Source organism: Syzygium oleosum, unplaced genomic scaffold (genome assembly GCF_021117445.2).
Source record: "Syzygium oleosum isolate NSW1041296 unplaced genomic scaffold, Sole_v2.1 Sole_v2.10, whole genome shotgun sequence".
In the NCBI taxonomy this organism is placed as follows: Eukaryota; Viridiplantae; Streptophyta; class Magnoliopsida; order Myrtales; family Myrtaceae; genus Syzygium; species Syzygium oleosum.
In genome coordinates this window covers 12,508,242-12,534,814 of record NW_026607494.1, presented here as the reverse complement: position 1 = coordinate 12,534,814, position 26,573 = coordinate 12,508,242, and the positions used below count along the sequence as shown (strand labels likewise).

The following is a 26,573-nucleotide window of genomic DNA, read 5'->3' as shown; positions in this document are numbered from 1 at the left end:
ACCCAAATTACGGCGCAATACAAATTTCAGTAACAACATCAGCTATGGCCGGGGACTGAATCCTTATTACGTTGGCAATTCCAATAGATTTAACAGCACAGTTGGATAAGGTTTAAGGAGGTAATGGAGGAAGCTCTTCCTTCTTCAGCTCAGTGACTGAATCTCTGGGGGAAATGGGGGCCTGAATCAGGCCACGAACCCTACAAGCTCCAACACCAATACAGGAGGAAATTTGGGCATCGGAGGAAACAGCTGGCGGTAGTACTATTAATTGGACCTCCCCTCACCAATTACTGCTCAAAGGCGGTAAAACAGCGCTCCAATGATAGTGCAAATTTTAAGTTATGGAGGTGGTAGCAACAGCTACGCATTGGGCAGCGTGGGGTATGGAAGAAACAGCAGATCTGGTGGCCCCTTGACATCATCATATGGTACATCAAATGGTGCTTATGATGGTGCCTTTGCAGACCTTTATGCAAGTGGTTCAGTGTATGGTGATGCTGTTTGGCGCCCGCCAACTCTGAGAGGGGGAGGATCTGGTTCATTTTGGTTATGGAATTGGCAATGCTGCTTCAGATGTTTCCAGCTAAAAGCTCCTCCAGGTTATGTTGGTGATTACAGCTGCCAATAAGAGAGTGAACTAGAGGTAATGTCTCACTCTGAGATTCCATGCAATTTATTAAACTCTCTTTAGTACTTTAACGATTCCTCAACAAAGATTTTTTTGGAAAGAACCTTTATTTTCCTTTCCATATGTCAAGGGGAAGAACAATTCTTTTATCCTGGTATATTTGTTTCCTGATCATTCTTTTAGGGGCGCATTTCAGATTAGTCAGTTGTTTTGATTCTAATGTTTGCAATAGTTGAACAATATTGCTCTGAGACAAATATTCTACGCTTGTTAAAAAAAATACTCATATCCATTAATTGCGTCTCCCCTATCTCTTATTACAGTCTATCATACAAATGCCAACAGTTCTTCCCTTTTTTTGGATTGCTAGCCATCATTCTTCTGCCATGACTTCAAGCCTGTTCCTGAAGTAGATGATTTTATGTCCTCAAATTAAGGAAAAAAATAGATAACTAATACGAGATTCACAATCTGTTGTTATTGGGGTTTTTCTTAAGATGATCCTAAATGATGGAATCCCAGGGTGTCCCACTGAGTTCCACTCGGCCCATTAGGACAATAGCGAACAACTTCATTTACTTATGAGGTTGCTTGGTATGTGAAAGTTTTACATATGGCTTAGAACCCTATTATGTCATCTCTGAAGATCCTTTGGACCATCCAATTTGACAGTGTTGGCTGTTAATTCCTGGTGGTGCTACACCATGCTGCCATGATTTATCCTTTGGCATATGGTGATAGGCTGATTGCACTGTTTTCTCCTTAATAATGTAATGGTTATGTGTGATTTTTTTGTGGGGTGGATAAGTAAGTGCATAAGAAGCTTAACTTTTACCTGGTGAAGCTTTTCCAACAGCATATGTGGTGAGAATTTTCTCGAGGGCTTTATCTCCTACTATGGCTGTATTTGGGTGGGTTTGTGTTTGGGCGAGATAGTTGTGTTAAGAACCGTAACTTTCACATGGCTGAGCTTTTAGGTCGTAGCTGCATGTGCACGAGAACTTTCTTGAAGAGTTTAGCTTCTGTAATTAATGCAGTTGCGCATGCATTCAGAATTGCAAATTTCAATTGAACCTTTATTTGATGGTTGTCTTAAAGATCCACTGCAAGTATTTTTTGCAGGGATGGTATCGAGGTAAATGTAAAATTTGTCTGTCTACTCTTTTGGTGCTACCAGTACCAGCTGTGCTGTGATTCCTGGGTATATGCTCACAAATTCATCTGACCCCTTGATTCGGATTAGGATATCAAAACATTTAAGCTTGTCTTGAGTACTATTTATTTCCCTCCTCTCCCCTCTTCCATTTGACCTTGCATGTACTTAATATGACCCAAAAGCGGAACTAGGATTCCTTGTAAGAAATTGAAACTGAGGCCATGAAACTGTCAAAACTTTCATGAATGAAATGGTCAATATGCTTTTTATTTCATACTCATATGTTTTGGAGATAACATCTTGGAAAATTTTACATAATTTGCAACAAGATTTATTAAATGCATTGATTCAGCTCAGTTTTAGAAGTCTACGTGTGAGATGCAGGAGCACAACTAGATTTATCAAGTACTAGTTTCTGGTTGATTAGTGAATAATATGAAACCCCTAAAACATTTTTCATGTCTGTGTAAAGTGGCTTGATGGTTTAATATACTAGTGAAGGTTAAATTTTTCTGTTGTAGCAGAGCACAGACTGAAAATGTCAACTTGCGAAATCATGAACTTTGTGCGCTGCTTTGGGTTAAGTTTGTTTGAAATTATGTGCTTAAAAACACTAGTTTCTAGTCCATAGCGACAGGCACGAGTTTTCATCCTAAGGAGCAAATGTAATAGTAGTACTAAATTATTACCTTTCTATTGGCAGCTTCTGGCACTTCTTCTGCTGTTGTGCTACTTTGAGTTCTCTCTGTCTCTGTCTCTCTCTCTCTCCACGCAAGCCAATGCATTGGCAAATGCTAATATATTAGAAATGCTATTTGAGGTGCTTTGACGTTCCAAGAGTCTGTTGCATTGACTTTGTCTACTCTCCAACATGTGTATGCTGATAATTCCTTTGTTTCCTACTTGAAAGAAAAGGTACATAAGCACACCCCTGTTTAATGAAAGTTAATGGACTCCCCATGCTTTCTTAAATCTGCTGTGCACTTCCCATTAAATGTGGAGGATTGGTTCCATTTTCAAGAGAAATACCCCTTGTGTGTTGGAGTGCAGTTGGAAAACCTCTAACTAATTTCGTTGGAGTAAGCAGTGTTTATGAAATTATCTTTAGAATATTATATACAATTGGGTTTTGGGTTTGTTTAATTCAATGTGGGAATGATTCAGTTTAGACCTTCCTCCCAATGTTTCTCTTAGCTCTCTTCTTCACGTCCTTCATTTCCCACAAAAATCAAGAGAGGGAAATAAAGAGATATGGCTACACAGGAGTAAAGCATTCATTTTCCTTTTAACGAAACCGACAATATAGTTAAGGTCTTATATGCTCATTCAATTATATCTCGATATCCATCTAGTATGATGTATGGAATATATGACAAGGTGGAGTGTTCGAGGATGTCGATTGATAGGTCATGTCTTAGAGGCCCAAGTTGTACGTCCAAATGCTTATTTCTACACCAACTAATATTCCTTGTTTGTTTATGTTAGTGTAGGGGAAGGATAATCTATGGTCTTTCCAAACCATCGTGAGAGTGTTTAATGTACATATGTAATTATAAATTGTAATGTCCCAAAGTCACTTCTGAGAGAGAGAGAGAGAGAGAGAGAGAGAGAGAGAGAGAGAGAGAGAGAGAGAGAGAGGCATTTTCTTAATGAAGGAAAATGGATCCTGGATTGGGTCTATTGGATTTTCACGTGTTGATATTCGGGAGGAGATGGTTGTAACACTAGACAGGCAATGAGGGCATTGAATACTTGTTCCATCTGAAGTTGAATTGCTTTTTTAGTGTGCGGCTGTGATTGATGGACTTTTGTCGTGCTTAAGCATTTATCTGTCGGGATGTATCAGTAGTGAATGTTGACCGTATTATATTTAGAATTTATAACCATTTCGTGGTCCAAGTTAAAAGTTTGAATCACCTTTATCACATGAGACATCGTGAGCTAGTACTTGTTGGTTTTTTTTTTCCTGATGATTGTGCATCACATGTATGCATATGTGTTTTACGTGATGCTTCTGTAGAGGTGTCAATTTAACTCCAACTGAAGTCGTTATCCTCCTGTCCTTGTCTACATGTTGAAGTTCAGGCAAAAAATTTCTTGTATAGAAATATTACTTTCTTGTTGGAAAGTGAAAATCCTTTGTATCACCATTTGCTGTTAGAAGTTGCTTTCATTCAACAGTAATTTATTGTTGCACAGAGATCCATCTTTTCTTCCTTTAATTTAAGTATTTAGTAATTGTGTATACAAATATTCAGCATTTTGATCTAACAAGTTTGCCTTTTTTGCATCAGGCATTGCTTCCTAGGGAGATCATCTCCATACATTCAGAATGCAGTAGGTGAAGAAGAAATTGGTGAAGCTGGTGAACTATGATCTGGGATATCTCTCTAAAACTTTGGTCAAAGAAATTGGTTGTTTAGAGCTAACGGGATTGTCTTTTGGAAAATTAAACTTACAGATAGAAGTTACACAAGGATTTTGTGTTGAGGCTTGAGTTTTTGAGGTACAACTTTAGGTTGTTTTCTGCTACTTGAGTGCATGCAAAAAAAAAAAATTAGATTTAGCGGATATAGTCGGAAATGTATCATGCATCCTGGTGAGGTGGCGATACATAGAAGCATAGACTGATAAAATTTTTTCCCCTAGAAGTTTCCTATTTCCCTCAATTGTCTGGCAAGGTTATGAGTTCTTGTCCAGGTTCCTTTCTTTCTGCAGATTAACTGAAATCTTTGATTTACTAGTGTGAAAACGTTGAGGGATACCTATGTAGGGTCCCGGGGAATAAGCTACTACATAATTCGATTCTTTCTTCCGTGGATACTATTAATGAGACACATTTGAGCTTTATTTGATTGCAAAGTCTAAGTTTGTCATCAAGTAGTCATCAAGTTACTTCATATTTGCGCGGTTTGAACTTTATTTCATCTCGTGGTACGAAGTACTTCTTTGACATATCCGCTTATGCGTTTGCTTGTGGTAATCCAGGATTTTGGTGTAGATTAGTTTCTTATTCTTTTTTCACTCGTTCTTGGTAAAAAAGTTGTTTGTCATCCTTGTAAACTTATCTTTTGCTGTCATACACATTTCATTCTGTTGACTAGTTTCTGTTACTCTGGTTAATGTGGTTGTCATCTCATTTCGTTTCTTCACTGGGTTAACCAGATCTCTAGGAAAAGCATCAGTCACTGATGTGTTTGTATACATAAGATGTCAAACTTGATTTCTTTTTCATATGGGGAAGTTTCCAGTACAGTGCACTCACTGGTAATCATGTGCTTGATGGCCTAACATAGAAGGAAAGTGTGTGGAACATAGCCGGTTTGTGAGCTGTGATGGAGCTCTCTGGTCCCATTGGCTGAGTAATATTTTCTTCTTAGGGACAATGAGATGATGATAATGACAATCTTCTCATGGTCCAACAGATCATGCACTAGCTATGCTCAGGTCCCAATAGGTAGATTTTTTAGAAAGGCATCTCTCTCCCTCTCTCAAGTGATCACCCTTTATTTGCATCATCTTTTGAAAGCCCTCTAATGATGAAGATGTTCCTAAAGAGAGACCGCCTTGGCATCGCCGCAATCGATGGCGATTTGCATGTTGTGAAAGAAGCACATCGTGGATTTTACCAAAGAAAGAGGCATTTGTGGAGGTGGAATGTCACCTTTGTACTCTTTTCAGTCTTCAAGCTAAATTTGTAGCCAAAATTCCTGGCGTCATAGCGGGTAATCGATTTTATGTACTTTTCATTTACGAAAGCTGGGTGATCCAAAATTTGAGCAAGTAATTATCCTCTAACTAGTAGGGAATACCCTCATCCTTCTTCAATCTCAAATCCTTGTTTCATGAATAGCAGTTACCTATTCATTTGAGGTTTTGATTCTCTTGAACAATGTCATAATGGCATAAAAGAGAAGGCGAGATACGAAACGGTGCGCAGCGGAGCACAAGGAACCACATTGCTGATCTCTTGCGATAGGACTTTTTGGTTGCTGTCATCGCCGTGTTGCTCTAGAACCTCGATGAAGTGCTTTGAATGTGCATTTTACTTCTCATCTGTGAGAATTCATTAGCTAAACAATTGTGTTTTTGACTAAGGTACAGAATCCCCCCAATTCAGCTATCATGTTGAGCATACTCTGATGCAAGTCGACGAGTTGGCTCTGAAACCAATGGTGTGAGAGCAAAAGCACCAGATTGAAAAGATAAGTAGAATCACTCGAAACCGAGAACCACATCATCAGCTCTCGCATAATTAGGAATGTGTATAACAGAGGAAACAGATTTCTCAGACATGAAAGCCTGGATCTGATGAGACTCTTTAACCTGACAATAGTTGTATTTCTCGAAATGCAATCAACCGATTTAGGAATGATGAAAGAAAGAGTTTCGTATTACACTCCGAGGTTGCTATCGAATTTTTTCTGTGAGCTAATTCAATCTGTAGCTTCCACTCGCTTTCTCAGAACCACCAATCAGTCCCTCTCTCCTCATCTTCTCTTCCTTGGACTTCCTACAGAAAATCACCCAGCTATTGACCTCTAATGCTATGCACGCACCAATCAAAGAGGACAGGCACAAACAGTAGCTCAGCTTCTCATAGGACCTGCCTAAGCCCATTGCTTCAAATCCTTGGAAGACATTCACGACTCCTATTACCACACAAGCATACCCAACAAAGTGGTGGTATGATTTCCAGTATTTCCTGAACTTGTGCGTGGTCCGGGGCCTGAAAAGAAGCGCCAGCATCTGGAGCGCGCCGAGGCAAAAAGCCGCAAACCCGAGCTTCCGGTGGAGCCCGTACACCACTCCTGGAGACAATTCCCCGAGCCTAATCCCGATGCCGAACCCGACAGTTCCAAGGAAGAAGGAGGACAGTTGTATCCCGGCATGAGCATAGAACCACGCGGGTCCTAGCGCCTGCACATGCCTCAGGTACCGGGCGATCACCACTCCGGTAGGGAGCAGGATTCCCCAGGCGATGGCATTTATGGTCCCGTGAACCGTCTTTAGAGTTCCAATGTTGCTGTGCCGAGAAGCGGCGGATCCCGACAGGACATCAATCGTGGCAATGGACGAGAGATCATTCTCGGTGGTCGGGTGAATGGTTGGTGAATAGCCTTGGACATATAGTCCGCGGTTCCAAACGAAATGGATTTCTGTCTTGTTCGGAGTAAGCTTTAATGTGACATAAATTTGAATTTGAGCTCCATTGTGGACCGTGGCCAGTTTCCCGCCGTAGAGCGTGGCGGAAGACGACAAGAGGTGGACGTCGTCAAGCGGGCGAGAAAGAAGCGGTGCCTTTTGGAGCTTGACCGTCGGGTCCAGGACGAATGGGAGGAGCACGATCTGGCCTGAGTTCGGGTCCGGGAAGGCGATAAGCGCGCGAGTCCCGGTCATCTCGGCGGAGGTGGGGTTGATCCCCACCCCGGCCCAACCGGACAGGGGAGATGAAGGTGCCGAAGAAGGCGAGGTCGAGGGTCGCATTGCGGGGTGGAAGGTCCAGGCCAGGGAAGCTTGCTGGGTGGGGGGGAGGTGCATTTCTGGAAAGACTTGGTGGATGTAGTGGTGGTGCAGTGAGCAGAGAAGGCAGGTTCAGGACAGGAGGACAGGAGGAGAGCGAGGAAGAAGATCAGATGATGAATTGGCATGGTCATTGTGAATTGTGGAAGAGAAGATGGTGAGATGAAGTTGAAGATGAGTTGGGTACCCTGAGTGACAAGCTCTTGTTGGTGACATTTTTATGTGATGGGTCGGTTGTTGAGGAATTTTTGGGAAGTGAAAGTGATTGCTCATCATAGCTACTCAGGAAGCTGATTAGAAAAGTCTTTTAGTGCTTGGCTTTGAAGGTAAGATAGCCCTCAAAGATGACAATTCTTGTCATTTCTTTCCTTCTTGTCCTACAAATGCTCTTTTCACTTGACATGAGTTCATCATGTTTTGCTTCACTTTGAAGCTAAGTTATTACATGTCCAAAACGACTTTTTGGACATGAGAATGAGAGGTTTCGACACTTTGTATGCCCGCACCGTGACAGAATATCTCACTAATTAATATGGCGACGACGAGGATCGATTGTTAAGAACCTTATAGTGGAATATTGAGATGGCATCATGACATTCGCTATATACAATCAACAAACAATGATTACTAAAGATAATGGGGGGAGATAAATTCAAATGGTTCTCCAAGCATGCATTTGCAATATGATGGGACTACTTTTTATTTTATTTTATTTTATTTTGGTTCGATCATTTATAACTGCACCATCCCGAGTGCAAAAATGCAACTTTATGGACATCACATAAGCTGATCTAATCTCGATAAATCTATAGATAGAAATTATTTGATCTATGAATGTTCACTCTATTGATACTAATGAATAATATCTAATCGGTTTGTCCCAAAAATATTGAATCACAATTCATCAGGGAAAAATTATCCAAATAGTCATAAATTTATTGTACTTATGCCAGTTTAATCCTAAACTCTCATAAACTTTTTGTCGATTTGCCAATTGAGTCAATCTGGCCAATTTTAATCGGAATTCGTTAATGTGGACGCCGACTGTCTTACGTGGTATAATCATGCTGATGTGAAATTTTTTTAAAATATTTAATATGTCTCGATATTTTATTAAATTTTTATGATTTTTTTTCCTTTTTTCTTCCGCTTGGCCTCGCCTGGGCGAGGGTTGCCATTGCTTGCCACAAGTGAGGCTTGGTAGAGAGAGGGCTCCCTTTACCAGATTTGGCGAGGCCGGCCCTTGCTTAGGCTAGGGTAGCCTTGCTGGGCGTCGCCCGGGTGAAAGCGACGCCTGGTGAGGGGAGCCCTTGCCAGGGCTTGTCCTTTTTTCTTCCGCTTGGCCTCGCCTGGGCGAGGGTTGCCATTGCTTGCCACAAGTGAGGCTTGGTAGAGAGAGGGCTCCCTTTACTCAGATTTGGCGAGGCCTACTCCTGCCTAGTGCTGCAGGCTCTTTGCCAAGGCGTCGCCCTGGTGAAAGCGACGCCCTCGTGGTGAGGAGCTCCTCGCCAGGGCTTGCCCACACCGACCGGGCCTCGCTCGTGATGGCGATGGCGATGGCGACCCTCGCCCAAGTGAGCTCAGCCCGCTTGGTCAGAGCTGGGGGTCGGCCATTGCCTTATGTCTAGAAGATGATCACCGGTAAAAGGAGGAAGAAAAAAGGGAAAAAAAAAAGAAAAAAAGAAAGTAAAAAAATAAAAAGATATCATTAAAAATTATCTATTTCCGGGCCAGCGTCTATGCCACCAATGAACTCAATTGGCAAATTAATAAAAAGTTAAGAATTATAAATAATAAAATTGAAAAGTTCAGGGCTTCGTGGACAATTTTTCCCAATTCATGAAGAAAGTGCAACTGGTTCGATTGGGCTTCGCAAGCAACGACGGGTCAAAAAGGCCCGACCCGTCTCGTTCGGACACCATCCGCGACGGTCGGCGATCCCTGGAAACCGACACGAAGGAGGAGGAGGAGGAGAAGAAGATGGGGATGGAAGCGAGCTTGGTGGGGGAGCGGGCGGTGCTGGTGCCGTACGCGGCGGCGCACGTGCCCAAGTACCACGAGTGGATGCAAGACCCGGCCCTCCTCGCCGCCACGGGCTCCGAGCCCCTCTCCCTCGATCAGGAGTTCCAGATGCAACGCTCGTGGACTCTCGACCCCCTCAGTACGTCCTCTATCTTTGTCCGTGTTGTGGGGGTGTGTGTTTTGATCTGGGTTTGTGCATGTATGTGTGTACGTTCGAATCGCTTCGTGCTCGCGAGCTTCCCTGGATGTTAGCTGCAAATGGGTTGGTGTTTTTGTGGCTCCGATTGCTGATTAGGGATTCAAATTTCGATCTTTTTCCCTTGCTTCTGAGCAGTGAGCCGACCCGTCTGGTTTAGGGTTCTTTCCTGGCGGAGTAGATGTGGGCTGTGTTGCTCGCTTTTTTTAAACCCCTTCTTTGTCCAATCTCTTTCCTTTCGGAGGTTGTCCCGTTGCTTCTGCATAGTTGACATTGCGAGGATGGTTCTTGCAGAGCAGACGTTTATCATATTGGACAAGGAAATGGTGGATGGGAAATACGTGCAAGGAAATCCCCATGTTGAAGGTGAGCGTCAGTGTCGTCCATTTTTCATGTATGTTTTCTCGTTAGTTGGACAAGAAAATCCTGAGAAAGGCCGAAAAGATTGGAGCTTTGTGATGTCTATTCTTTAGGGTAAGAAAAGGAAGGTTCGCCTTACCCGTCATTGATCAACTTGGAGGTTAGGCGTTTGCTAATGAAGGGTCTGGTGGTCTGCGGTATAACGGTGCTTATGTGGACCATGTGTCTTTAGACCAGGATGCTTGATTTCTTGCGTAAAAAATATCAACTCTGATGTGAATTCTTGTTCGGTCATGAAGGATTTGGGCCTTCCGGTTGAACTAGGATAATACTCTGTTGAATGTATTCCTCGCATGCTGCAATTTTATAGTTAAAAGAGTTCTAATCTTATACTTATTCCAGCCATGTTTTTTTCTTTTTGCGTCTGAATTCCAGCCATGGTTGGTGATGTGAACATATACATGAATGATTTGGACGACCCCCAGATGGCAGAGATCGAGATAATGATTGCAGAACCCAAGAGGTACTTGATTTTCTTTCCAGCATTCCTGATTGATAGGATGGGATTGCAATTGGTAGCTTAACTTACCTTCTTAGGTGAGTTGTCGATCTCAATGGTACAGAGTAACTAAGTCTAAACTAACTGTATCCAGAGCAATCGAAATTATTATTAGCTTGATAATATTCTAGATGTGACAGTCCTCTTGAATATTTTCTGGAGTTTCTCTTAACAGTCAATTACCTAATTGATTAAATCTTATTAGCTTGATATTATTCTAGACGTGACAGTCCTCTCGAAGATTTTCTGGAGTTTCTTTTAACAATTAGTTACCTTATTGGTTGAACCATATTCCTAAAATATCAACAAACATGTACAGGTTTTCGACATGAGAGGTTTTTCTTTGAATAAATAAGAAAAATTGATGAGAGATGAAACCAGGTGTTGAGCAAATGGCTGGAACTAATGTTAAATGTAGTATTTTTATCATATTTTTTCCGGACATTATGATGAATCATAATCTACATTGATTGCTACTCTTAGCACTTACAAACATTCTTTTGTCTCTCACAATTCATAAAATATATAGATAGATCTTATTTACTACATATATTGTTTTGAGATCTGTTTGGTTATCTGCTCCTATTGGTCCTAGGAGTGCATAACTTACTATAAGTGACACGAGTCTGTCGACTCAGAACATTTGGGAAATCATTCGTACTCAATTATTTCAATTGGATTATATTCTTTGTTGACTCCATATGTTTTGCATTGGTATTAGCTGCATTTATTATTGTCTCATTTCTTCTAGCTTAGCCGTGGCAAGGGACTTGGAAAGGAATCTGTTCTGATGATGATGGCTTTTGCAATAAAAAACTTTGGGATCCACACTTTTCGTGCAAAAATCGGAGAATCGAACAGAGCATCTCTTCATCTATTCCAGAAATTGGTCTCTCTCTCTCTCTCTCGGTGTGTGTGCATGCGTGCGACTTTGGCCCACATCATGGGGATGATACCTTGAGATTGTTATTGCAGGGCTTTGTGGAGTCTTCTTACAGCGAAATCTTCAAGGAGGTCAGAATCTTTTCCCTGCAGTTGGCGCAGATCCTGCTGTATAGTTTTCATTCGTTCTATATGTACCGGTTTATGAAAAATGAAAGTGTTAGTCATCTCTTTGCTGTGCATGCATTTTTCTGATTTGTATTTTTATGTTTGAGCGCTGGCATGTGGATAGTCAGTTAGCCGCCGGAAAATTTTCCCTATTTTATGAGCATGAAACAACATGACCATTGGCCCAGTTCTTTACTTTTAGCTCTATGGCACTCGTCAGAATGTTGCTCTATGATATGTTCATTTCTTTCTTTTCGCTTGGGAATGAAATGGCATTCCCATCTTCTGATCCGTTCTACAGGTGACCTTGGACTTAGATGTGACAAAGGCGAAGCTGGAGGAGCTACAGTATCTACTTGGTGATGTTAACCACGAATAAGAACGAATGTGGTCACCTTTCTTTTTTAGCTATGAGCAGTTATCTTCATTTGGGAGAGTGTTGCTGACATGCACAATGATTGGCGCCGAAAGAGTTGAACAGACAAAGTAACAGTTTATACTACATCGCATTTTCTCCCCCCTTATGTATGTAGAAGTCGGCATGCCCCAAAGATCACTGTTTATCTCTTCATTGATAAGTTTAGGGACAAAATAGGCGAATTATGGCAATATATTTTCAGCTACATTGGGGGCTAGTAGCAGGGGTGAGCAAAAATACCAGACCAAACCGGCTGGTTCTGGGAAGTTCCTGGTTTCTAAAATTTGGAACCGGTGAATATTAGTCCCGGATGGGGCTGATTTTTTTTTTAATTCTTATTATTCCAAAATTCCAAAACCTTTATTCCCATTCTTTGCTTGCTTGCTTGCTCTTGCGAACTTTTGCCAAACTCTTTTTCACGTGTGATATGTAATGTAGATTGTAAATGCATTTGAATTGAAGCTTGTGAACTTTGTGGCAAACTCTTGTAGTGATTGTTATGATTGGCAAACTTTGTGGCGAACTCACAAACTTGGTTCTTGATGATCATTATAGCTTTGTTCGTGGAGATGATCATCGTGTTTAATTTATCATGAGCTTTTTCTATTAACATCACTAGTGTAGTGGTTTAGCCTATGCAAACACTTGTAGTATTGCAGGGAATAGGAAAAAAAAAGGAGATACGGCCAATTCCTGGACCCACCCAAGAATCGAACCGGACCGGACCGGTCAGTCTGGTTCCCGAGTGGGTCCAAGACTAGGTGGGCGGTTCCCGGTTCCACAAACGGGGAACTGGCCCACCCTGGAATTTATTATCCCTAGTCAATAGGGCATTTTAGCAACAAGCAAGATGAGGGTCAAGTTAGAAATGCCCTCATGAAGAAGGCTGGCTGGTTCACTGTTAATGATCCCACTGGGTAGTTGAGTTCAGTATTGAGCATAGGTTCTTACATTGCCTTAAAGTGTAAGAAACCTCAACATAAGCTCTAGATGTAGATTGAAAATTAGGGAAGTTCATGAGTCGCGCTATGAGTTTGGAATGCTGCAGACTTTCTAAAATAGTATTAGCGTCAAGTAAGTGACAAAGCAATGCAGAGAAAGGCAGTGTGCTGTTGCCCTATCTAGTTTTGCTTAGTTCTTGAGTAGCTTTCTTGAGTAGCTTTTCTCGTGATTATTCCCAATGGAGATTTACAAATGGTATGTCACATGAATTGTGAAGTGAGATTGAAAATCATTTGGGTTCTTTTGGATTATAAAAGGCCCCTTGTACAGCTAATCGCCCATATCTAGTGCTTTTTTCGTCTAGATCAACAAAAGAAGTGCCTTCATGGATTGTGCTTGAGAGAGGATGAGTCTTAGAGGCGTATCTGTAATCTAAAAAAATCAGGGTTGCAGCTCAGGAGCATTGTGCCGTGAGTAGGATTTGATTGTGTTTGTGTTAATCAACGACTAGTCTTGCATTTGCGGCGACTACCACACGGGGCATGTGAATGAGTTCTTCATTGATGCTTCAGAAGCAGCAAGGCAACTGCATTCATCTACACGTTTGGTCTGACGAGGAATGCAGGGGAAAGAACATGCTCCGAAGCGGATGTGTCAGCGAATAATGTCAAGGTGGTCAGCGTGGACGCAACGCAAAGTAATGTCTTGATTCATTGTTTCAGCTCAACTTTAAACAAGTTGTTCCCTTATTATAATCACCACTAAAGTTCATGTTGGTTCAGCTGAAAGCAAAGCAGAGGGAGGACGTGTTCGTCACTAGGCCGCTTTATTGTATTCATTCTACATCGAAACGGCACCCATTGACTACTGGCTGGTGATGCCGTTTCTGCGTAATACAGAAAAAATCAACAACAACAAGAAGAAGAAAGTCTAGAAGCTCAAAGCTGTGGGCGACGGTTACGTTTGCGTCCGGTTGAAAGCGAGGAAAGTGCTTCTTTAAACTCAAGCCTCTGATGCAATCACGTAGATATAATGCCTAGTCAAACTTCCTCTCCTTGATTTCTCCTCCTCTTAGTGACAAAGACGACGTGTAATCCCAAAAAAAAGATTAAAACAAAGGAAGACCAAAGGGAAAAAAATATTTTACTCGGTAAATGTTAACTAGTATAGATAAGGGATAATCACACATGGTTTTTTGACTTTTAGCCAAATGTGTAATATGGTCTGTAAGTTTTTAATTTGTTCAATATGGTCCTTGAATTTTAACCTAATGTATAATATGATCTCTGGACTTTTGATATATGTTCAGTGTAGTCCCTGAACTATATGAAATTTTAAATGTTGTTATTCCATTAATTCAATATCAAGGGCAATATTGAACATTTTCATATAGTTCAAGAACTATATTGAATATGTACTAAAAGTCCAGGGACTACATTGAATAAATTTAAAATTCTTGGATCACATTGCACATTTGGCCAAAGTTTGAGGACAATTTGTGTCATTTTTCCTTGGGACAAAAGTCACCAAAACCCGAAACTATGCCCATTATGACATATCTACCCTAAACTACTTATATGACATAAGAAATCCCAAACTTATACCCGTGTGACATATTTACCACTCTGTCAAAGAGAACCGTTAAAAATTTATCTACATGAACGTCAGAAAACCAAACAATGTTGACATTACTAAAACCAACATTGTTTTGGCTGAAATATCATTTAACGGAACATGGATAAAATGTGTCATGGTGAGCGTAATTCGAGATAAATTAAGAGCAAATGCGTCCCAGTGGACATAGGTTAGAGCTTTTTTATGACTTTTTTCCCTTTCTCCATGCAGATAAAATGCAGCTAATAAAATGACAAGGACGAAACAGAGAGAGGAGTGTGGCGGGGCAGCTACCTCACGCTCTTGGGCCAGGCTGTCGACCTAGCTGTCTCTTGTTTTATTTTACTGCGAATGTTTGGAAAAACATCTTCGAAACCTTATTATAACCTTATTTTAATTGCGGGCGCATCGGAACCACACGCCACTCTACCAATTTTCTTCATTTTGGTGGGACCCCAATTTAACTTTAGGTTAGGTTAGGTCGTATCTTGATGTACCCCCGAAATAATTTACAATATCTTATTCATTTAATTTCTTTATTTAGACCCCTCGGATTAATTAAAAAAAAGAAAGAAAAGAAGTTAAAAAGTGAAATGGACCAAACCCCACATGCCCGCCACACGCCGATGGAATTTTATATTTCTCGAGACGCGGAATCAACTTGACTTTCCGCATTGAAAGAAAGAGAACTAAAGAAACGACAATGAAGCGCCGCAATGGGGAACTTTCCCTCGCCTTTCCTCGATTCTTCTCGATGAAGTTAAAAATGAACGACGCTTTGGCAAAGGCTGGAAGTATGATTAATTTCAAGAACAAGTTGACATATAAAAAAACCCTAAAACTTCAGAAATTTCAAGAGCAAAGGAGGACTTTCTAGGCTGCTTCCCACCTCCAGCCTGTAATACACCTTACCCAGTACTCACCGTTCATATCATAAAATCTTGATCAATTTTCAGGAGGGAAAGAAAGAAAAGAGAAAAAGAAAATCTTGGCCACTCATTATATGAGAGATTCCACTATATATATGAGACCTAGTCTTAGCAAATTCAGTCATTACTATCAAACACTAATTCCATTACTTCTTCTTCTTGGCTGAAGAAGACCATACTCACTCTTTCTCCTTCTCCTTCTCCATTGTTTGATCATCTCATCTTGCATTTTCATCCACCTGATTAACAGGTTCTCTTTAGAGAAGATACTATTGTTCCGTAAGCCGAGAATCGCTATGGAGAGCGCTCCGACGAGGTCCGTGCTCTTTCTGCGGGTCCTGGTGTTCGCTTTGTGTGTTTCGTGCTCTCGTGCGCAGACCTGCCGGAACTACACGTTTTCCAACAAGAACGCCTATGCCTCGTGCGTCGACCTCCCCGTGCTGAGCTCGTACCTCCACTGGAACTACACGCAGTTGACCGGCACGGCAGACATCGCGTTCCGGCACACGGGCACCACGACCTCGAGATGGATCTCGTGGGCGATAAACCCTAGGGGGCAGAGGATGGTGGGGTGCCAGGCGCTCGTGGCCTACATGACCTCGAGCGGGTCGATGTACGCCTACACGTCGAGCATCGACAGTTACAACACGGACATGCCGGAGGGCGCCCTGAGCTTCGGGGTGCCGAGCATATCAGCAACGTACGAGAGCGGCGAGATGACGATATTCGCGAGGCTGGAGCTCGGGACGAGCATGGTGAGCGCGAGCCAGGTGTGGCAAGAGGGTCCGATGAATGGACCCGGAAGCCCCGGCATTCATTCCACGAGTGGAGCCAATATGCAATCCACGGGGACGCTCAACTTCTTGTCTACCTCCAGCACGTCGGGTGGAGTATCGTCGTCAGGATCATCAGGAATTAGCTCGACGGAGCGAAAAAAGAATGTAAGTTTATTCTTGGGTGAATTAGCTTTAAATCTACCCATTGGGCAAGTTTGACTTTTTGTTTTACCCTCTTTACGTCTATGATGAACTTCATATCTGGTTACGCATGCATGTGCAACCATATAATCTATATTTAGGTCGTGCAGGCCATTAACATAAATTACTGACGGAAAAATATATAGATATATATTATATATAATTAGCTATACGTTAAAGTTCATTTAAGAGGTGGTTGGTCCATTATTCATTTATTTGTTTTCTTCTTTTTTGTCGGGAAAATTGCGCAGGTTCATGGGGTTTTGAATGCTGTGAGCTGGGGAGTAATGATGCCACTGGGAGTGTTATTGGCGAGGTACTTGAAGGTGTTCAAGTCAGCAAATCCAGCTTGGTTTTATCTCCACGTGACGTGCCAAGCATCTGCCTACGCCGTGGGCGTCGCCGGCTGGATCACCGGCCTGCGGCTCGGTGACGACGCCGGCGGCGGCGGCAACGTTGGCACTCACGGCAACATCGGCATGGCCCTCTTCATCCTCGGAACTCTTCAGGTAAATTTTACTTGATTTTGCACTAGTTTCTCATCATCCACAACCATCAACTATTCAATGACTATATTACAATTTGGCGGTCACAACTTTAACCTAGTAATCAAATTGCACCCAATGGAATCTTTATCATTCTTAGATAGTTTCTTTTCGCACGGTACGGACGTAACGTTGGTATATTTTGATAAATATTATTTGAATTCATGTCTATCTTCTCTAGAAAAAGAACGGTGGTAGGAAATCGCCCACGGTATTGTCCCTCTAAAAGATCCCACTACCTTTCAACGTTAACTTTTCTACGCAGTTCTGACTCTAGTAAAATAAAAATAGTTCGGTGAAAATGAAAGGATGATAGGAAAATTGCAATTTACTTGGTTCCGCCCAATAATAATAACATCAGTGGCGTACCTATTGGTTCTTAATAAATTCATAAATAGATATAAAGTCTTCACGGCAATCTCAACCTTCTAAAAGCGGCACGGGTCATGTCTCTCCTGTAAAGTCTTCGCTTTCCATTTCTTTTTCATTAAATGGAGCATAACTGAGGCATCGTGCCGTGATTAGTAGTGAGTCAAAGCTTCAGAATTCAGCCTTTCTGGTTAGTGGGTCAATTTTGCTGTTTCATTTGAGTTAAATGAAAGTCAACTTGCATTACTTTATGCAATTTGCTAAAGTGGACGAGCATGAATTACACGGAAGTGGCGCGTCTTTGTTCGCACTCCTGCATAGCACGTTGCGTTTCTTTAGTAATTCTGACAAACCTCTTGCTTAATCAAGTCGATTCTTTGATGAATCGATTCTGCAAAATGATTGTTCTGTAGCGCCATCATGGATAGACCCGTTCTCAGAACGAGAGTTAATAAACCTCCTAAAAGAATCTGTCGAAGTGTTCAGTCCGAAAAATCAATCCCGTGCATATTTGTTCAATGGCATGTGTCCTAATCGAGGGTAAACCCCACTCGGTTAATGATGATAAATCGAGATTTACGATCATATTTAACCGAATTAACTGGATGGAACCTAGTAAAGGAAGGGATTATCGACGAAAAGAGTACGAGTTAAAGAACCAAATGTGTTTATTTCGCGCTGATTGATCATACCTATCCTTATTTTCTCTAGGTTTTTGCTCTTCTCCTGAGGCCAAAGCCGGACCACAAGTACAGATTCTACTGGAATATATATCACCACTCTTGTGGGTACACCGCGATTGCGCTCAGCATCGTCAATGTGTTCCTGGGTTTGGACATTTTGGACCCGACGAAGGTGTGGAAGCAGACGTACATCATCGCCCTCATCGTTTTAGGTGGCGTTGCCCTGATCATGGAGCCACTTACGTGGGCCGTCGTGATCAAGAGGAGGAGGAGAGAAAGATCGCAGAAGGACCCAGCCATCGGCATGAACGGAGCTCATAGCAATGGCTACAATGGCAGATCCCAAGATGATGGTGTTTAGATCCATTGATGTTGTGTTTGATTAGCATATGTACCAGGTTATCAGTAGCTACTGCGTACTGAGGAGACTCACGTCTTTTATTTTCGACTGTTTCTTCGTTCTTCTTCCTTTTTGATAGATCCCATGTTGGTGGGGTATACATGTCTGAGATGGCTATTGTTGATCTCTTTGTACTTTCTTGGTAGGATTATATATCGTGGTTATCTGTGACGGTATAGAGTTGTACCTATTAAGCATCGATAGCGCGTTACTTATCATTATGTATCCCATCATTCGTGTGATCGACACGCTTTCTCCTATCTTTCTTTTCCCATTCCTTTGTTAGGGTTTCAACCCTCGTCCCGATTAGATACAACAAAGAGGAGAAAGGAGGAAGAAGAAAAGAACGATTTCTCACGATACCGACTGGCTTTGAACAAGGAGGAGGTAGCTTAATTCATCTAGAATTGAAGAACCATTTCTTTTTAATTAGCATGTCTAATCAAGGAGCAAATTGGGCGTGGTTTCATCACATAGGGGCACAAGCAATTCTATTATCCACAAATCAAACCGGCATCATCCCTTTGAATTTTCAATTATAGACAGCCCAAAAATAATGAATTTCATTCTTGGAAATGTGAAGATCCATACATGTGCCTGGTTTGATGTCCATCGGCCCAATTATGGAGGCTGATTTTGCTCCAAAGGAAGCCAAATTACCCGTCCACACCGCTCACCAAACTCATGGACAAAAGCCACAATCACCTAAAATTAGGTTAAATGTTTTGCGGTGCTCGTCGCCTTCTATCACACTATAAATGAACCCCCCCACTGTTGTTCTTGATTCATATAATCAATTTAGCTGTTGGATGTGCAAAAGCACAAAAAAAAAATAAATCACAAAAGATAAAAACAAAAAAAATCACAAAAACAACAGAAAAGAAAAAAAACTAGAGAGAAGAGGAGGGAGTATATTCTCAAACATGGGCTCCAAGATGATGGCAATAGCTACAATTTTCCTTTATCTGTTCTCAGTAGCAGCTGCCATGAGAACTAGAGGTTTTTCCATGAGAGGTCCAGCCGAAATCGATGTGAAAAAATTCGGAGCGAAAGCCGACGGGAGATCCGACGATAGTCAGGTACATACGAACTTCGTCAATCATCTGCTTTAAATTCTTTTTTTTTTCTTTTTGGTGAAAGACATTTGAGACGTGTTTCTAAAAACACCCTCCGAATCGTCTACACCCGTATGAAAACATGAATTTTTGTTTCATACAGCTTATGCAAGAGCTGCAATTCTCCTTTTCTTGAAGCCCTAAATAAGTTCTTTTTGTTTTTTGTGTTGCTTTCAATTCTTGCGCGGGATTTTCTTGTAGATTATTATGAGCGCATGGCAAACGGCATGCACGTCCCCAAGCCCTAGCTCGGTGGTGATATCCAAAGGGAGTTACATGGCGGGCCCGCTGAAGTTCCAAGGGCCTTGCAAGGCCGACGTCAACCTAAAGGTGGAAGGCACCATCAAAGCACCGTCGGACCTGAGCAAGCTCAAGTCGCAAGGCGCTTGGGTCTTGTTCCAGAACGTCGACGGCTTGACCCTCTCCGGGGGCGGATCGTTCGATGGCCAAGGCGCGGTGGCCTGGAAAGAGAACAACTGCGCTCAGACCGGCAAATGCAACACCCTCCCCACCGTAATTCTCTCTCGTTCGATCACGTCTATCGTTGGAATGACTCTATTTGAATTGAATGTGACATTGCCTTCGATTTTTGCTAGAATTTGCAATTCACCTCGGTCACCAACTCGCACGTCCAAGACATCACCTCCCTCAACAGCAAGTTGTTCCATGTGGAGCTCCTGAACTGCAAGAACGTGACGCTCCAGCACGTCACGATCGATGCGCCAGAGGACAGCCTCAACACCGATGGGATCCACGTAGGCCGCTCCACGGGGGTCAACATCACCGGCGCCGACATCAGGACCGGTGACGACTGCATCTCGCTCGGTGACGGGAGCCAGCAGGTGCACGTTGAGGGAGTGACGTGCGGGCCGGGCCACGGGATCAGCGTTGGGAGCCTTGGCAAGTACCATGACGAGCAGCCCGTGGTTGGTGTGACCGTGCGGAACTGCACCCTCACCAACACAATGAACGGGATCCGCGTCAAGACGTGGCCGAACTCCCCGAGCGGCGTTGCCACCAACATGCGCTTCGAGGACATCACGGTGAAGAACGTGTCCACTCCTATCCTCATCGATCAAAACTACTGTCCATATAACAATTGCCAACAAAAGGTATTCTGATATTATCCACCCTTTCATGAGCTCAATTTGCTATTACAAGCGATCCCACATCGAAAGATCTAGGAATTATGTTTAATCACCTGAATTTTCTTTTCCTATTTTCAGCTCCCTTCAAAGGTCAAGATCTCAAATGTGAGCTTTAGGAACATCCGAGGAACGTCTGCAACGGCACTTGCTGTGAAGCTTGTGTGTAGCAGAGGAGTGCCTTGCCAAAAGGTGGAGCTTGCTGATATTAACTTGAAGTATTATGGGAAGAACGGGACGGCCACGTCGCACTGCGCGAACGTGAAGCCTACGATCACCGGGAAATTGTCCCTGCCCATTTGTGCGGGGTCGCAAGGCTGATCGATCTTCATGTTCATTGCGGGATTAGACGCAAATGATCACCGGAATGTTTTAGAGAAGTTTGATTGATAATAGGCACCCCCTTCACGCTCATGGGCGTGATGAGTGACTGGTGAACTCTAGCTGCAAATAAAAATTGTAAAAAAAGAAGAAGCTATGTACTCCTTTAGGCTTTTGCTAGTTATAACAGAAGGTGCTTAGTACCACCAAGAAATTGTGAAGAGATTTCTTGAGAAATCAATAAGATGTTCAATTTCCTACCACTTTGTAATTTTCTTGCACAAAACATTATTTAGAACATGAACATGTTCTTGGTGGATGATTACGCCTGTTTCGACCAGTACTAGATAAGTTTCAAATTCCTAAAAACAGGATTAAAAAGGGAAAAATTTTCAAGTAGCTCTAATTGGGTCGCTTTGCGGCTCTCTGTGTTTATTGATCGATGAAAAAATTTACTTGAAGTAACAAGTTCATAGCTGAATGACAAAATATTACTTCAATTGAATAAATGGGCTCTTAAAGTAGACTCATTGGGAATAAATGAATTTGGAAGTAATTGTAATCTTTTTTTTGCTGAGGTCCAAATTAATAGGGAATTTAAGAAATGGTTTTAAATGTTGATGGGTAGTTGCAGTTTGTTTGCCATGGCCAATTTACAGATTACACAACTATAGTAGGCGCTCATGTTTCATGAGTTCTCAATTGCGCATTAAATAAGATAATTAAAGAAAATAGAATAACCACAAAATAAGTAAAGGGAGTCTCGACAACAAAAAGGTCAAATGTCAAAAGCCGGTAACTAATTATGTATATTTAAGGGATTAATTAATGTAATTTTGATTGATCAATGAAAATATCTAACAAATTACAAAAGTAAATGATTTCTCAATGCTTGGGAAGATTTGCAAAATAGAGACAATGGTGATGCCTATGCAGGGAGGTTGCAGCCGCGGTGAGGGCAGCGAACGAGGGGTGAAGCTGCGGCTGGCGATGAGCAGTGAGCTCGCGGTGATGGAGGTGCAGCGGCCAGTGAACTCGGCGAGGCCGCCTCCTGGACGGGATCAGGCACTCTCAAATTCTCAATGGCTGGGCATCGGCAGAGCAAGGAAGCAACAGCAGCTTCGGTCACGGTGTAGGGTCATCGGAGCAAGGGACTCGACTAGAGAAATCGGGACCCCAGCCTAGGTGATGGCCGAGAAATAGGATTGCGGTCGAGGATGTGGCTAGATTCGTGGTCGAGAGCACTGCCGAGCAAATTGCCCGGAGTGCGGCCGAGAACATGGCCAAGTAGGTGGCCGAGGGTGTGGCCGAGAAGCGGGGTCACGACTGAGGGTGTGGCCGGGGTTGTAGCGAAGGTGGTGGCCGAAGTCGTGACCAAGCTCTCTCTCTCTTTCTCTCTTTCTTGTGTGTCTCTCTCTAGTGTTCTTTAGTTATGAATTGCTAACCTCGCATTAATTAAGACCTAATATGCTTATATAGTGAAAACCTAGGTTTAGTCCTCTCTTTACGAGGTTAATTTCGGCCTTTATAGAAATAATGGGCTCTAATAACTTTTTATTAATTAAACTCTTATGCACTAAATTTTACTTAATTAAGCTCAATAACACCCCCCTCCTCCTTGTGATTTCCGGCCATGCATAATACTCCATGGGCTTGGCCGAATTTTTGCTTCACTTGTGGGCTAAGTTCAGAGCCATCCACCGCCGGTCCAATTAATGAACTTATCTATATGCTCCTAATTATATATGCAACTTAACTATTTTTGTTTATGATTATGGATGGATCCCTATTTTTATTATGCAATAAATGATTAATTGGATTGCCAAAATTTAAGTGTCAACATAGACAAAATGGGTTTCCGGTATTATTTCCATTTCAAAATAAAATTGAAAATGAGAGAATTGTATATCAAGTGATGATGGTATTTCCCTATCTGATCACCTAGTAAATGCCGTCAAAGACCCTCTCCGACGATAGAGTCATTGCTTCAAATACAATAGTAGGCAAACCCGGAATCAGGATGCGTTATCGGAGAGTGTCGAGATACGGTCGATACTTGAAGCCTTCAAAGAACCAAGAGAAGCAAAATGATGGATTGAGCTTGAGGACGAGACCTGCTTTGATAGTAAGTGAAGCAATTTTGTAGTTTGACTTTGGAAATCCAGCTCAGGACAAAACCGGACCGCAACGATAGGAAGATGGATCGATTGTCCGCAATTATAACCCTGGTTTATGCTTAGGCAGGATAGAGAATGTCTAGAACACGGGACACGGACATGGATAATTAGCAGAAAACCGGTGGAAAAGCTAATGATAGCAGATGGGGAGTCGGAACCAGGAGGGAAAACGAGGGACTTCCTCCCACCCGCTCAATTCCGGATAGATTTACCTTAAAATGGGCTAAAAGCTGTTAATGGCGTTCCAAGCTTTGCCACAGCTGCTGTATAAATGGCCCCAACACCAAGGGGAAAGATCAACCAAACAGCATCATCTTTCTTCTTGGTTGACGACTCAGCAGGCACCAAGGAGAGAGAGGCTAGAATCGTCGTGGTAGAAGGAAAAAGATGGCAATGAAGTCATACGTTGGTGCACTGCTTTTGTTGTTGTCTTTTTCTTCTACTATCAACGCCCAGGTCTTTCCCATCGGGAATTATGGTGCAAAGGGTGACGGCACATCAGACATACGCCAGGTGCAAGATACTCTTAAATTAATGGCTTTATGGTTTTTCTTTTCCTAAACCTCTCCTGCTGATAAGGGTTCTGTTTTTACAATCTTTTTCAAGGCATTGCTAAGTGCATGGAAAGCGGCGTGTGCATCCGCTACTCCTGCTAAAGTGCTGATCCCGGGAGGAACGTTCGCATTGTCGGAGGTGGTCCTAGAAGGCCCTTGCCAGGCCCCTGTGGAATTCCAGCTCCAGGGCACACTGCGGGCCCCGGCGGACCCGAGCCACTTCAAGACCGACGGTTGGGTCGCGTTCCAACACGTCGACGGCCTCACCGTGTCGGGCGGCGGGACCTTCGACGGCCAGGGCAGAACTGCCTGGGAGCAGAACAACTGCAACAAAGATACAAATTGCCGTACCCTCCCCATCGTAAGTGCCCATCGACATTATTCGTTTCCATATAGATTTCGAATCGCTCGGTCGTTATTCTAGCGGATACGGCAGGGGTATATCCGAACTTAGACAATGTGATTAACCGAGTTTTGAACATCGTGGGAAATTGCTAACATCCGTTGAATTTCGACAGAATTTGAGGTTCAACTTCGTCAGCAATGCCCTAATCCACGACGTAACGACGCTCGATAGCAAGCAGTTCCACGTAAACGTCTTGGGCTGCAAGAACGTGACGTTCCAACATTTCACCGTGTCCGCGCCGGGCGACAGCCTCAACACGGACGGGATCCACATCGGACGGTCGGTCGGGGTCTATATTATTGACACCACCATCAAGACCGGGGACGATTGCGTCTCCATTGGTGACGGGAGCCAGCAGATCTTTGTCCAGGGGGTGAACTGCGGTCCGGGCCACGGTATCAGCGTCGGCAGCCTTGGGAAGTACCCGAACGAAGAGCCCGTGGTGGGCATCTTTGTCAAGAATTGCACCATCAGCGGCGGGACCAATGGCGTGAGGATTAAGACATGGCCCGCATCGCCGGTCGGCACGGCCTCCGACATGCATTTCGAGGACATCCAGATGAACAATGTCGCCAACCCTGTGCTCATAGACCAGGGATACTGCCCATGGAACCAATGCCAAGCAAAGGTAAACACATGAACATGAGAATTAGCATAGGTCATGCCCATTACATGAATGCGTTCATTCACAGACCAAAGTAATAATTAGAAACGAAATGCATGTCGACCCGTCTGCTAAACGAAATCAATTTAATCTGGAACGAACTTCAACGCTAGTTTTGCTCACATTTCTCAAGTCAGTTAGGAAACAAAAACGCATCGCACAATCGAATAAAACTTATACATATCGGCCCTAATCGGTATGTTATTCGATTTGTTCAGGTTCCTTCCCTAGTTAAGATCAGCAAAGTCAGCTTCAAGAGAATCAGGGGAACCTCGGCGTCCCAGGTCGCAGTGAAGATCGCCTGCAGCAAGCGTGTGCCATGTGAAAACGTCGAGATCGCGGACATCGACCTCGTGTACAATGGCCCCGAGGGCCCCGCCACGTCGGAGTGTTCGAACGTCCAGCCTTTGATCTCCGGCACGCAAAATCCTCCGGCTTGTGCCAAGGTTGTAAGCTAAAAACTTCGCTCGTCGCAGGGAATATGAATCAACGCGTACGTTTCTTTATCAAGGATGTGAAAAGGCCGAGCTTTGAAGACGACGATTCCTGACCGAAACTTTTTTGTTTTTTGAGCATTTTTGTGTACCCCATACGGTATAAACATATTAATACTAGGAAGTTATCTAAATTATTTTAAATCTGATCGCTATGTTCCACGATGATATTGAGGATCTGATTGCACGGTATTCTAATACCACATCGGACTCCGTTTCAAGAAAATCTTCACTCGTACGCCTTACTTAGCTATTAATTTATATTTAGTTTGCGAAAAGACAAGATCAGCCTCCATAAATTTTCACCAACTCCAGACCTAAGTTTCGCTATATACATGTCGTGAAGCCTAAATTTCACATTACCGTACATCGAAAGGGTCGAAGAATCTCGTATGCTTGATCGGTTCGTCATCGTAAAATCATGAAACATCGACCGCATAGTGCGATGGCGCCACTCATAATCGATGTGATCATCAGGAGGCATCGTAATGAAGCCCGCTTTTCTTGTAATTTTGGGTCATCAATCGTTTCCATTTTACTCTGCTAAAAGAAGAGAAAGCGAATCCCGTTATGCTAAAGGCAGACTAGTGCGGTAGGCCTAGAAGTAATTGATGAAATAGTCTTGTTGTTCTTGATTTTGGGGTGCAAATCTTGGGATAATGCGCTTATATCCTCCATTAAATAATTGGAAGGGCGTGAATTAAAGTAGGTTCAGAGTCCAAATTCTAATTAGCTTCACATCCCCACATATTCGTCCACAGCCATGAAAAAGATTGTGCCATTTAAAGGGCGAACATGCTTTGAATCAATGCGTAAAGGCACCACTTTTCCCATGGGCTAATGCGGTGGCGGCTGCCCGGATAGGTGACAATCATTGATAGGTTGTTTCTATTGGAAACATGTGAATCTGGCCACGCCGTATGATATATACAGTTCGACCCTCCCACATCAATCAAATGCCCTCCACCATGGCCGGCCATCGTGGCCCTGCCGCCTCGTCGAACACGGTCACCGTTGCTCGCCGCCATCCATCGGTCGACGACCGTCGCTCTCCACAGCCCTTCAGTCCACCACCAAACTTCGGCCACAGGCGACGGCCACTGGCAACCTCAGATCCGAGTCCTTTGGTGGTCGTCGACTAAGTCCGTGGTTTTAGGCCCAAGGTCAAAGAGAGAAAGATGATGCCTGAAGGTGGTCGAGGTGGCTGCGACTCGGTGGCAACGGTGGCTTGTTAGATGGTGGCATAATTTGTTAGTTGCCAATCGTTGTGATCATGTCGAGTAGGTTTCCATTCAATATTGACCAATTAAAGGTTGGTTCACA

At 43.0% G+C, this 26,573-nt stretch overlaps 4 protein-coding genes, 1 long non-coding RNA gene and 1 pseudogene across 5 annotated transcripts; 5 read left to right on the top strand and 1 right to left on the bottom strand.

Annotated features, from left to right (window-relative positions):
• The first annotated feature begins 589 nt into the window (after positions 1-589).
• Positions 590-4,221, top strand: LOC130139132 (uncharacterized). The gene is made up of 2 exons (XR_008817354.1): positions 590-646; positions 4,082-4,221. It is a non-coding gene; the product is annotated as an uncharacterized LOC130139132 (long non-coding RNA).
• A 1,408-nt stretch (positions 4,222-5,629) lies between these two features.
• Positions 5,630-7,546, bottom strand: LOC130139034 (cytochrome b561 and DOMON domain-containing protein At2g04850-like; annotated as a pseudogene).
• A 1,703-nt stretch (positions 7,547-9,249) lies between these two features.
• LOC130139035 (uncharacterized) lies at positions 9,250-12,438 on the top strand. Its single transcript, XM_056315081.1, has 6 exons — positions 9,250-9,471; positions 9,823-9,894; positions 10,324-10,411; positions 11,204-11,336; positions 11,423-11,461; positions 11,799-12,438. The coding sequence occupies exons 1-6, from the start codon at positions 9,291-9,293 to the stop codon at positions 11,874-11,876; spliced, it is 591 nt and encodes a 196-aa protein (XP_056171056.1). The 5' UTR covers positions 9,250-9,290; the 3' UTR covers positions 11,877-12,438.
• A 3,156-nt stretch (positions 12,439-15,594) lies between these two features.
• LOC130139121 (cytochrome b561 and DOMON domain-containing protein At5g47530-like) lies at positions 15,595-18,634 on the top strand. The gene is made up of 3 exons (XM_056315488.1): positions 15,595-16,341; positions 16,629-16,886; positions 18,003-18,634. The coding sequence occupies exons 1-3, from the start codon at positions 15,697-15,699 to the stop codon at positions 18,333-18,335; spliced, it is 1,236 nt and encodes a 411-aa protein (XP_056171463.1). The 5' UTR covers positions 15,595-15,696; the 3' UTR covers positions 18,336-18,634.
• A 600-nt stretch (positions 18,635-19,234) lies between these two features.
• On the top strand, positions 19,235-21,218 carry LOC130139141 (exopolygalacturonase-like). Its single transcript, XM_056315538.1, has 4 exons — positions 19,235-19,453; positions 19,691-20,002; positions 20,086-20,601; positions 20,716-21,218. Exons 1-4 carry the CDS (start codon positions 19,298-19,300, stop codon positions 20,953-20,955), a joined length of 1,224 nt encoding a protein of 407 aa, XP_056171513.1. The 5' UTR covers positions 19,235-19,297; the 3' UTR covers positions 20,956-21,218.
• Positions 21,219-23,416: 2,198 nt separating this feature from the next.
• Positions 23,417-25,214, top strand: LOC130139191 (exopolygalacturonase-like). The gene is made up of 4 exons (XM_056315625.1): positions 23,417-23,645; positions 23,739-24,047; positions 24,205-24,720; positions 24,975-25,214. The coding sequence occupies exons 1-4, from the start codon at positions 23,520-23,522 to the stop codon at positions 25,212-25,214; spliced, it is 1,191 nt and encodes a 396-aa protein (XP_056171600.1). The 5' UTR covers positions 23,417-23,519.
• Positions 25,215-26,573: the final 1,359 nt, after the last annotated feature.

Excerpts from the sequence above, each read along its gene's own strand:
- LOC130139035 (XM_056315081.1), top strand. The coding sequence starts at position 9,291 with ATGGGGATGGAAGCGAGCTTGGTGGGGGAGCGGGCGGTGCTGGTGCCG. Across the intron at positions 10,412-11,203 it reads ATGATTGCAGAACCCAAGAG|CCGTGGCAAGGGACTTGGAA; the intron begins GTACTTGATTTT and ends CTTCTAGCTTAG. Across the intron at positions 11,462-11,798 it reads ACAGCGAAATCTTCAAGGAG|GTGACCTTGGACTTAGATGT; the intron begins GTCAGAATCTTT and ends TCCGTTCTACAG.
- LOC130139121 (XM_056315488.1), top strand. The coding sequence starts at position 15,697 with ATGGAGAGCGCTCCGACGAGGTCCGTGCTCTTTCTGCGGGTCCTGGTG. Across the intron at positions 16,342-16,628 it reads CGACGGAGCGAAAAAAGAAT|GTTCATGGGGTTTTGAATGC; the intron begins GTAAGTTTATTC and ends AAAATTGCGCAG. Across the intron at positions 16,887-18,002 it reads TCATCCTCGGAACTCTTCAG|GTTTTTGCTCTTCTCCTGAG; the intron begins GTAAATTTTACT and ends TATTTTCTCTAG.
- LOC130139141 (XM_056315538.1), top strand. The coding sequence starts at position 19,298 with ATGGGCTCCAAGATGATGGCAATAGCTACAATTTTCCTTTATCTGTTC. Across the intron at positions 20,003-20,085 it reads AATGCAACACCCTCCCCACC|AATTTGCAATTCACCTCGGT; the intron begins GTAATTCTCTCT and ends GATTTTTGCTAG. Across the intron at positions 20,602-20,715 it reads ATAACAATTGCCAACAAAAG|CTCCCTTCAAAGGTCAAGAT; the intron begins GTATTCTGATAT and ends TCCTATTTTCAG.
- LOC130139191 (XM_056315625.1), top strand. The coding sequence starts at position 23,520 with ATGGCAATGAAGTCATACGTTGGTGCACTGCTTTTGTTGTTGTCTTTT. Across the intron at positions 24,048-24,204 it reads ATTGCCGTACCCTCCCCATC|AATTTGAGGTTCAACTTCGT; the intron begins GTAAGTGCCCAT and ends GAATTTCGACAG. Across the intron at positions 24,721-24,974 it reads GGAACCAATGCCAAGCAAAG|GTTCCTTCCCTAGTTAAGAT; the intron begins GTAAACACATGA and ends CGATTTGTTCAG.